This window comes from Mytilus edulis, chromosome 2 (genome assembly GCF_963676685.1).
Source record: "Mytilus edulis chromosome 2, xbMytEdul2.2, whole genome shotgun sequence".
NCBI lineage: Eukaryota > Metazoa > Mollusca > Bivalvia > Mytilida > Mytilidae > Mytilus > Mytilus edulis.
In genome coordinates this window covers 54,630,759-54,643,151 of record NC_092345.1, presented here as the reverse complement: position 1 = coordinate 54,643,151, position 12,393 = coordinate 54,630,759, and the positions used below count along the sequence as shown (strand labels likewise).

Below are 12,393 nucleotides of genomic sequence, written 5' to 3'. Positions count from 1 at the left end.
CACTCCGTCCGTCTGTCAGGTGTCTGTCCATCCGTCAGTCTGGCAAATCAGTTTTCCACACTTTTTCTTCGTGCTTGAAAAAATTGATTTGATATTTAATATATTGTTTTATCATGACAAGTTACAGATCAAGTTCACATTTTGTTCCGTTCTGATGATTTTGTGCAGAGTTATGGTCCTTTGACAGAAAATTCATTGAAATAATCAGTTTTCCACACTTTATTTTGTCATTCTTGAAGATATTGATTTGATGATTGGTATATAGTTTTATCATGAGAATTTACATATCAAGATCGAATTTTGTTCTGGTCATGAAGATGCTGACTTTTTATTTCGTATATGTATATAGGTTACACCCTGACTTGCTATACATTAAGTTCGAATTTTTCCCAATACAATGAATTTTCAACGGGTAGGGGAGTATGTTTTCTCATGCAATACTCAAAGAATGCTTATTATGTGGTTAAATAAAGTGTTTTAGATACTTTTAAAGGAGGCAGAGTATAAAAAAAGGAGACAACCAAAAACTAAGTTGAAGAAAAAATAATGCCACAGTGGATAACAACAAAAAGACCAAAGTCAACAAAAGGATATCTAGAAAACAAAAGATTGAACAAAACAAATAAACCCAATTAAGAACAAGGTAAACTCGGGTAATTTTGCGGAAATTTTGCAGTTTTGGTTATTATCCTGAATATTCTTATAAATGGAGGTAAACAGCAAAAAAGTACACTCTTTATACATGATATATAAGTCAACATAATCAAATTTGACAATTGACCCCTTCAGGAGTTATTGTCCTTGAAAGTAAATATGTTGATAATTTTTTGTAAATTTTTGTAATCTTTTCCTTTTTCCTTTGGAAACTACTGGGACAAGTTCATTTTAGATAGAGATAACTGTAAACACCAAGAAAGTTCAGTAAAGTAAGATTCACAAACAAGTCACCATCACCAAAACAGAATTTTGCCATAAATACTATTTTTGTCTTTAATGTGATAGAGTGTCCTTTGTTTTTATATACAATGCAGCACATAGACCAATCTGAGCAACACAGGCTCAGTAGAGCCTCTAGTTTAATTCTCTCAAAGATATTTTTTACTTAATTCATGTTTTAGAGATTACCTGATGAAGGTTATAATCAAGTTTATTTTAGGTTTTAGTGTGCACGGTTATCAACTCATACGTATTTTGTTGAAAGTTTTACGTTTCAGTTCATCAGAATTTATGTAAACACTGCACAGTAAAACTAAAAAATACCGTATAAGTACCCATATTGATAAATTGTAAGGTACATTTAATCGAAGTCGATTTATCCCTTTCCTTTAAATACCTTTTTTTTTTAATCAACGTGTGGTGTGTTTCATCTCAGATTTCATAGGTAAGAATTCAATTCTGCCGTCAAACGGTCTTCATTTGCTCTGAATTTGTTAACGTGACTTCCTTATGCGACCATGATTGATGACGTCGCATAGAAAGGACACATCGTTTTGAAGTTCATGAAAAAAGAAGTAATAATTTTGTATACATAATATCGTCTACTAAAAATCAATAAAGAACCATACTCGACCATCAAACTCGTGCAATACAATATTTCTTTTCTCTCTACAGTTTAATTTTAACTTTTTAAACGATCGGCAAGCCTCGCGTTTTGAATTTGAAATTTGAAATTTCTCGGGTGGAAAAATATCGTAACACATTCGATAAAGAGGTAGAACCTATATATATATATTTGCTCGTGTCATGACTCGCATTGAATTGAAACAAAATGACAATGACATTGCGTTTACTGAAGATCTAACAACTCATTTGAAGTCTATGATTTTTGTCGAGCCTGCAACTTTTGTTGCAGAAAGCTCGACATAGGGATAGTGATCCGGCGGCGGCTACGGCGGCGATGTTAGCTAACTTCTTAAAAGCTTTATATTTTAGAAGGTGGAAGAACTGGATGCTTCATACTTTGTATATAGATGCCTCATGTTACGAAGTTTCCATCAGTCACATGTCCAATGTCCTTGACCTCATTTTCATGGTTCAGTGACCACTTGAAAAAAAAGTTCAAATTTTTTGTAATGTTGAATTCTCTCTTATTATAAGTAATAGGATAACTATATTTGATATGTGCGTACCTTGCAAGGTCCTCATGTCTGTCAGACAGTTTTCACTTGACCTCGACCTCATTTCATGGATCAGTGAACAAGGTTAAGTTTTGGTGGTCAAGTCCATATCTCAGATACTATAAGCAATAGGGCTAATATATTCGGTGTATGGAAGGACTGTAAGGTGTACATGTCCAACTGGCAGGTGTCATCTGACCTTGACCTCATTTTCATGGTTCAGTGGTTATAGTTAGATTTTTGTGTTTTGGTCTGTTTATATTCTCATACTATATGCAATAGGTCTACTATATTTGTTGTATGGAATTGACCTCATTTTCATGGTTCAGTGGTCAAAGTTAAGTTTTTGAGTTTTGGTCTTTTTATCTAATACTATATGCCATAGGTCAACTATATTTGGTGTATGGAAATATTTTATGATCTTTATGTCAGTCGCGCAGGTTTTATTTGACCGTGACCTCATTTTCACGGTTCATTGCACAGTGTTAAGTTTTTGTGTTTTGGTCTATTTTTCTTAAACGATAAGTAATAGGTCAACTATATATGTTGCATAGAAGCATTGTTAGCTGTACATGTCTGCCTGGCATGGTTCATCTGACCTTGACCTCATTTTCAAGGTTCATTGGTCTTTGTTTAGTTATCTTGGTTAATGTTAAGTTTATGGTACAGTTGTTATAAAGCTTAGCTTTATACTTAGGACTATCAACATAATATCAATGATTAGTATAGAAGGCGAGACATTTCAGCGTGTGCACTCTTGTTTTCACTTCAATAACAATTATCAATATAGTTCTCTAACGTACATATAATTTTTTTTATCGATAAAAAAGAGCTATTGAATAAACAAATACAAAAACAGATTTTGGTAGATTGTCGATTGACAAAATAAGAATAAACGTCGAAGTCTGTCCTTCGATATTTACTTCTCTACAAAAATACTTTCACACGGTCCAACTGACCAATTTCTCATTTAGCAACAGACAAACACAGATTAACAAACTCCTGCTTAGTAAATCAAAAAGGAATAATGTGACAGCAAGAGTAATTAATATTACATATGGTTTTAACGTTACAAAGTAATTAAAGGGTTAGAATAACAGTCAGGATTCTACTTCGTCAAAATTATCTCCCCATTACGCCAGTTTATTTTCAAAATCGTAGAAATAGAAGCCATTTTAGGGATGACGCGCTACCAATTTTGCTCTTTGAAACGCATAAATTTATCCACATTGCACCATTACGATCCTTATATTTCAGTTGTATTTAAAAAGACAAATGTATCAACTAGCTTATAAGCATCAGTTATATATCTTGTCTGCATTGATTCAACTTAAAACTATTGTCTGATCGGTTGTCAGGTGGAATTTTCGAAAATTCATAAACATTTAAAAATATTCTAATTAAATATTTAGTGGAAGGGCAGACTAGATTTTTTAAGTGGTTGAAGACTATAAACCCTAGTTATCACACACAAAAAATTAGAATTTTTCGAAGATATACATTTTCATCATCCAACTTGAAAGACTGTCGTCAAGTACTTTCAGTAAAAAATAGCTGTTCCAACCCACCTATTCTGTTTTTGTGATTCATTAGATAGGTATTTCACTTGACCCATATATTGCATCTTTTAGTACTATGATTTTTTTTTATGTTATAAAGTCAACCTGTAGCTTTGATATATAACAATAATAGAATCTGAAGCGAGACGATGTATGAAATATTCTTGCTCTGTACGATATCAAGACAAAATATTCAACTCAAACACGCCCTAACATATAAAGTTGCACTCGATTTTCTCCTTTCGATACTATTGTAACTCATTTTTTGGAATTTTTTCTTGAGTCACATAATGGAAGGGCAGACACGAAAATTACTGAACTGATAGATTGATATGGTTTCCGTCCGTGGTAAATTTTTTTTTTTTAAATGGAGGTTATGCATTTTTTTCATCCAACTTGAAAGATACCCATGCCGTCGACTTGATATCTAATTGTTCTGCTTAACTATGTACTAGATAAATTGAAAACTTATGCAAATGGTGTTTTTAAAATAAAACACTTCGTAATTGAGAAGGAAAATGTCATATTTTATTTGTTTCTATTAACTTTTAAAATTTTTGTCACTATAGTAAACATTACAGTACACATTTACCGCCTTCTCTAACAAAGAGCTTCGATTCTTTTGTTCTATTTCAACCGGGTTTCCGACTGATAAACGATTTCCACACTTTAACCCTATTCAAGAAAATCACTCGAATGAATGCTTTGATATTTACAAAAAACTACGGTTGACTTGTCATTAATCTCTGAACGTGTTAAAGGTTTTCTGTTTACCGTGAATTTTAAAATGGAAAATATTTTTGAGAAAATAGAAGAAAAACATATTTTAAATAAGGAGGAAATTGAGTTAAACTGCAGTGAGCATCCAAGAGAAATAGTGATAGCATTTTGTGATACCTGTCAGAAGGCAGTTTGTTTTGATTGTTCTAGAGAATCACACAGAGACCACAAATGTTTCAAAATAGAAAATAAAGCCGTCGAGGCGAGACAAAATATTCCTAAATTATGCGCTCAAATTGAAAATAAAAAGTTGCCAACTTTAGTGACAACATTGGATAAGATTAATCATTGCAAATCGCAAGTATCAAAAACAGACGAAGTAATAGATAAGATACATAAAAGAGCAAACGAGCTGATGGCAATTATCATGGAAGAGCGCGATTCGCTTATTGATCAGTGTAAGCAGTCCTCTATTTCTCAAGAAAAATACTACCAGATTGAAGACAGTGTTGTTCGTAGATTTATAGACCTGTACAGCTTAAGTCTACATGAAGCCTCCGATGTCGTCAAAAGTACTAATAATATCGAACTTGTTCTTTTCGATAGTAAACTGAAAAGTCAGATAAGAGATTTTAAACCAAGAGCTATACGACCTTCATCTACACCTAAATTTAAATCGGGGAGATCCGATAGAGAAGTAATAAAAAATATGATTGGTCTAGTGACCTGTGATGGCAATTTTGCCGACATGACATCCTTAGCTGGTGAACTAGTCGGTATACAAGTTAAGCTGGTATCCTCAGTAAGGTACAGTTGTTTGAATGTTGCTTCGTTTTGTTTGCAAGACAATGAACTGGCATGGATCAATCCAGCAGAGTCAACGATTGGTGGAGTGATAGATAGCAAAGGAACGGAACACAAAAGATTTGATTTCGGAGCAGAGTTGTCCGATTTAACTATTAACGATAAAAATGTTATATTAGGAACAGACACAAAAAATAAGCGTATAGTAAGAGTTGCAAATAATGGGATACTTAAAGAAGTTCTCAACACTTCACCATTACAACCACATGGCATTCACGCTTGTAGTAATGGGGACCTACTGGTTTCACAGATGTATAGGGCCGATCCTAAATCTGTTGATAGTAAGCGTCTGGTTCATCGTCTAGGTAAAGATTATACAGTTAAACTTACAATTCAATTTACGGCCTCATTTTTCAATAAGAAACACATCCTAAATCATCCAAGACGAGTGACAGAGAATAGTAATGGAGATATAATAGTTGTCGATTTATCTACAGAAACATCGGGAAGGGTACTCGCATTTGATTTTGTAGGAAAATTGCGTTTTACATATGAAGGTAATCCAAAGAGATCTAAGTTTTTGCCGTTTGATGTTTGTTGCGATTCCGATTTACGAGTTTTTGTTTCGGATTTTTTCAATCATGAAATAAACGTTTTAGGTTGTGACGGCCAATTTATTCAGGAAATTCCAACAAATATGGAAGGATTACTTAATCCTATTGCTATTGCCTTTGACAAGAAAGGAAAACTTTGGATCGGAGGAAAAGGTGGAAAAATCTTGATATACATAACCCATAAGACAATTTAAATCGAATGGCCAGATTCCAAAATTTGAAGATGACATTGGAAAGCTTAGTCAAATTTGTATTGACATGAAATTATATTATAAAATGACAACCAGTACTTATATGTTTTGTGTTTTAATTTTATTTTTCCAAGTCGCGTTTCAGAACGACTTATGATGCATTTAGCTGGTTTGATCATTTAACCTTTTATTTGTGTTTACCAAATGTTTATGTAAAGCCAATTTGGAGCAACAACTTAAATAACACGTGAGTTGTTCCTCAACTTTTTAATCTACCCATGCGTGACACTGTCTAAACATTTTTCTCTCTTCGTATTAATTTTCTAAATGTTAGAATCCTGTGCACTTCAAGTAACATCATTGATGCCCTTTTCGTCGTATTTTGAAAAAACATATCAAGTCATATTTAAATTAGCGCGAATGACCTTTTTCAGAGCTATTAGCTGATTTTGTATATCTAAACATTCTCAACCTCTTACTGCTCCTCATTGTTTAAATGAAAGAAGATGGGAGTAAAATGAAGCACAACTATTCAACAAAATTAAAAGGAATGAAACTAGAACCTCATTTGATATGGACTTATAATAGATTTGGATTAGAATTCATACCTACATCCGTCCGTTGTCAATATGGACACTATTGAAATAAGAATAAATATGAGACTAGGCACTCAAAAAAATTGAAAAAATGGTATGAAACCACACGAAAAAAAGTAGGAGACTGTATCACTCAACTATAATTTAAAAAAAAAATATACAAAAAAAATGAGAATATTTCAAAAAATTCCTAAAATAAAACTGCCAAAAATTTTTATGTCATCCATCAGGAGGGCATCCTTTTATTAGTCAACGGGAGATTTCAGCTATTTAATTTATTTAGAGATTATAATTTGATGATCATTTCGGTTCGGAATTGTTCTATGCATTAAATTTTAAAGATACTAGCATAAATCGAAATAAAATATGTGACAAAAAAGTAATTCAAGGTCAACAACTCTTTAGTAGTATGCCAGTTACAGATCTTGTTATTCGGAACACATTTGCCCTACCAGATTTTTTATATTTATAACGGGTTACAAGATATTTTAAAATGCTTGAACTTTACCCAAATGTTCTTTTTACAGCCTTGGCAACCATTATTGTTGGTAAGCGGGATAGTTGGACTAATTTCGTATGGACTAATTTCGTAAACTAGATACTTTAAGGAAGATTGTTGCAAAGTCTGGTTCTATTTCGCCCAGTAAATTCAGGAGAAAATTATTTTCTAAAAGTTAAAGGACGACGATTGACGACGGACCCCAAGTGACAGGAAAAGCTCGTACTGGCTATGTGAGCTAAAACTTAAAAAAGAGAACCATATGCATTCAATATTGTAAGGAGAACAACAGTGTGGATGTATAACATGTATAAGGATTGTTACAGGCTAGTGTGTACCATTTATCATATTGTCATAAACAATTATTTAAGTACATTATTTAGTTCACTTTAATGATGTTAAGAATTTAATGCCGTCAATTAGAATTTAACGCCCAACCGCACCTATTCCTCCTGGACAAGGTTTTGTTTCATCAGCAATAAGGACAGCCTTTTGAGAACAAGGTCCATCAGGTACCACTTTACAATCATCCGGTTTGCTAGTGATACGTATGCCGATACTGAAACAGAAATGAAATTTTTATGCACATGAATAAGCGTATCATAAATACCAGACACTCGTTTTGTTTACAAAAGATTCATTAGAGACACTCGAGTAAAAGAGCCAAATAAAGTACGAAGTTTAAGACGATTAGGGACAAAGTAAAAGGATAAAGATTTGATTTCATTCGTAAATGAATATTGTTGCCTATAATTGCTTACTGCCACTTTATTTGAACTATGGTAGACATTGTCAATCATACCACATATTCATATATTTATCATAAATATTTTATTTAAGTTTTGATTTTGTTGAAAAATACCGCAGAATTGAAAACTCGCGAACCAATTAATAGAACCGAATTGGAACAGAAAAAGTGAATATTTAGTACTAGTAAATTATGATATATGATAGGTGCAATAAAACCAATATGACCAATAGAAAAACAACTTACGAGCAGCAACCCAGGAATCCCTTTGAACAGCTACATTTAATACAGTCTACGGTAGATTCGTAATCTGTTCCATTTGTTATTATTCTCCCTTTGTAGACACAATCTAAAGACAACGGAGGATTAAGTGGTAAAATTACTGTAGCAATAATTTTAAGTTAATTATTTATCTATCTGACAATTGATAAGATCTCAGTTCTGCTTTTTAGTATTTGCTTAGACTTAATTGGGAAATATAAAATCTCACCTAAGATACCAGATTTATAACATTATACGTCAGATTCGTGTTTCGTTTTCATAACAATTAACTTGTTGAAGTTCCTCGAAAACAAAAACAAAAATCCAGAAAGTTGTGCCAAATCTTATCCTTGGGTGTAAAAACGTATTCGATATTTAATAGTATATATACTGCAATGGTGTTTTTGCGTTGTAAAATCGCATTGACCGTATATTCATTTGTGATTTGCAGGCAAATTGCATTGACTGTATATTCATTTGTGATATATACAGTCTTTGACCGTATATCGCCTTGTTAATGACGTTGAAAAATGCTTTTCCGTAGACTTTTATTTAAGACGTCAATAAAACAAAAATATAAATTTTATTTGTTCTCAGCTCAAAATAGGGTAGAAATGCTCGACAAATCCTCGATTACTACATGTTCTGAGCCTTGTACTGATTAAATGATTATTTCGAGACAATGTATGGTTATTCTATATATGAACCACATGTTTACAATGCATGTCATCACAATTAAATAGCGCTATCATAAAGCTAGTGCAAAGAAATCGACCAATTGACCATGTATAAACCATATTCCTCAATTTTGTATTATGAAAAAAAATATTAAATATTTTGTAAGTCGTTTGTCTCATTTAATCAATACCTTTCACTGTTTTCAATCTCAACATCCAAACTATGAATTGTTGAATTTTAGATTTAAGAATATTTGCAGTTACTGAAAGAAAGATCATGCTTATTACTACTATTAGATAATTCTTGATCGCTCGGACTAAAGTAACAATCAATGATCATCCATCTGACACAAAAAAAAAAAACACTCTACGCATGACCGTATTTAATGCAAATATATAAACAAACATATCGGCGGTAGGTAAGATCATATGCATTCATACTGTACATGAATAGCAATATACATTTAGTTATATTCAATGTTTATACCAAGAAAAACAATATTTTAAGGAAAAGTAGGTGTTTAATTGATAACTTTTAAGAATAAATTTGTTCAAAGAATAAAGGACTTCAAATTCATACTATTCAAATTAATAACATTACCATAAAAGTCATGTTTTTAACTTGAATTCATCAGCTGAAGCCGAACATCCTTACCAAATATTTGTATCTATTGAAGAATTTAGAAAAGTCTTATTCGATTTGTGATAATGAAATCCAAGAAATAATAATATACCAGTTATACACAAATTATGCATTAAAACTGATCGTCGAAACAAAAACACTGAATAACACTAACACCACGAAAACTCTGGGCCTAGTATCAGCTGTTCTGGAATGGTAAGCAGATCCACTAGTTGCTCCATAGTGTGATGTAAGACATTAAATGCAAAATTCCAATAAAAGTGTGACATTTGATATGGTTTTTTTTTTTGAAAGGCCGATGCGCTCGCACAGAGAGGTCGTAATTTATTGAAAGAAAAATTTGTTAACTTATAAAATTCATGTCCCAAGTATTGATTTGATAGTGAGTAATATTACAACTACTAGTTTAAACTATTTTAAAAGTAAAACGAAAAATGGATACTAAAATATAAATAAACAGATTGTGTTATGATCGTGATGGTCACTATCAATACGACTTCATATATAAATTATCCAAATTTACCTGTTGGTCCCTGCTGAAAACAGAATCCATCTACAGTTGATGACAGACCTACGATAAGACAAAACACTAATAGCAAACTGTGCATCATGCTGCTGAAAAGTTTGAATAACCTAACTATTTATATGCAGCTAAGTATTTATATTTATAAACCGGAAAAGCAATGGCTTAAGAAGTCCTTAGTCGACAATTATAAAATAGTCAGCATCAAATTGAGCAGTATTTGTATTAATGTTTGTAAAGAAATCCATGTGCATACTTCCTGGAATTATGTTCGTAGATCGTTTTTTGATTATTAAATAAGCTGTTTATAGCAAAAGTTGTTACATAATTTATATCTTATTTAGCTTACTGAAATGTAGTTTTGTAATTCTGAATTGAACTGTGAAACATGCTTTCACATGTTAGTGACATAATGCGGTATATATGGGGTCAGTAAATACCATATGGGGATTCCAGCTTCGCTCTCACCCCATATGGAATTTATTGACCCCATATATACCGTATTAGGTTACTAGCACACTATGTAATTGATAATCTTCGAGTCAGAAAAACATATTCAGTATATTATTTGTTTAATAAACTGTGTTGTTAGTTTTTCTGTTTTTTATCTGTTTTCATTTGCATTGTGCATTATATAATGCCAACTATTGGTTACAGTATACATGAGGCTATTGGTTTTTCTTTTTGAAATGATTCACATTTTGTCAAACCGGGGCCTTTATGTATATATAAAATAAGAAGATTTGGTATGATTGCAAATGAGACAACATTGCGAGACATTGGTGTAGTTTACTAAGTTACGGGGTTTGCTCATATTTAAAACCCGAAAAGTCCTCCATAATTGTTTACGTCTTGTAGATGGTTGTCTAATTGACAGACATATATCATCTCCTTATCAAACTATATCTACTAAAGTTAACGCGACAAATAATATTAAATTCTTAAATGTACAATAAATATGAAACTTGTCCATTTTTACACTGATACACCTGGTTAAATTTTTTACATGCATTTGTTTGTTTTTGCACAAGCGATGAGAAAGGCCAACTTCTATGAAAACTTTTTTTTTTTTTTTTTTTTTTTTTTTTATAAAGATATTGCATTTAAATACAATTTTTATTTTTTAAATATAAGTAAGAGATATGGTAAATGGTTAACTAAAACTGAAAATAAAGGTGTTTATCTCTTATGTTGTTTTCCAGATCTTTTGATCAATCATTTGTAATATGCATTTTTCCTAATATGTAGTGAAAGAGGGACAAACGATACCAGTGGGACATTCAATTTACCTATAATAGGCAATCTATACAGACTTTACCGTTGACACGGATGGAATTCTTACGAAGTTTGGTTCCTCTTACTAAATTATTGAATAAAATATAAAATCAGCAATCTGTCTAACAACGTATAATTGTTTCGGGATTAGAGTTCCGTATAGGTTGTTCGCAGCATTGCATAGAAATCAAGCCATACTTTATATTCAGTTGTTGAAAAATCTCCTGTATAGTACAGTAATCGATATTTAAGGAATGACTGTAATATTTTTTCTCTATGAAGAAATAACATAAAAAATTTGGTGCATACTGAGTAACGCGCGTAGCGGGTTATTTAGCAGTGTGCACCACATTTTTTATGTCATTTCTTATAATTTAATTCTAAATTTCATTTTAAACCGTAGAAAACCATGAAAAAATGTTGATGACGTCACGGTCACATGACTAAATTATGTCTATGGGCTCATAACAAAATAATGTCATCCAATCAGAAGACGCGTTACATCCAAAATTAAATTATTAGAGTATATAACAGGCTGATCATGTTCAAAATAAAGTTTTGTATCTGCGCTTATTCATACACTGTGATGAATGTGTTGATATTGAAAAATAGTGTAAATTTGTTTGCATTTGATAATCATACCATTATGCAAGAGGCTTGTTATTTCCTGAAAAGATTATTAAATGTTTTAATGTAACCCTTATTAGTTCATCGATAAGGATTATAATTGGGAGAATCAAAATCGAATAACAGAACACTTCACAGAAACCAAGCTTACAATTTTGTACCAGACGCACGTCACATTTTAACAGGACTCGTCATTGACACTCGAATCAGAAAAGTGTAAAGGTCAAATCAACTTCAAAGTTTTAGACCATTGACAAACCAAAACATTAATTGTTTTGCCAAATACAGACAAAGGATAGAAAATCATTAGTAATTCATGATTTTGTTAACAATAAATATATACAATTGACCGATCGATAATATCTAATGTCAATTCAGAAGTAAAGTACTGACTACTGGGCTGTCTATACCCTCAGTATGGAACGTCCACCATAAGTGTCAATACACAATGGTTGTGAAGACTCTTCAAAAATACCAAGCGTGGCTTACGATTCTCTTGGTCAGACACACGTTTCATTAAGAACACAATCAACTAAGTT

General features: G+C 32.0%; 1 protein-coding gene and 1 long non-coding RNA gene across 2 annotated transcripts; one reads left to right on the top strand and one right to left on the bottom strand.

The window, feature by feature from the left end:
- The first annotated feature begins 4,463 nt into the window (after nt 1–4,463).
- Nucleotides 4,464–6,008, top strand: LOC139510919 (E3 ubiquitin-protein ligase TRIM71-like). Its single transcript, XM_071297470.1, has one exon. It carries the CDS (start codon nt 4,464–4,466, stop codon nt 6,006–6,008), a length of 1,545 nt encoding a protein of 514 aa, XP_071153571.1.
- Nucleotides 6,009–7,473: 1,465 nt separating this feature from the next.
- On the bottom strand, nt 7,474–10,076 carry LOC139510607 (uncharacterized). Its single transcript, XR_011661933.1, has 3 exons — nt 9,953–10,076; nt 8,095–8,197; nt 7,474–7,659 (listed from the first exon to the last, which is right to left on the bottom strand). It is a non-coding gene; the product is annotated as an uncharacterized lncRNA (long non-coding RNA).
- Nucleotides 10,077–12,393: the final 2,317 nt, after the last annotated feature.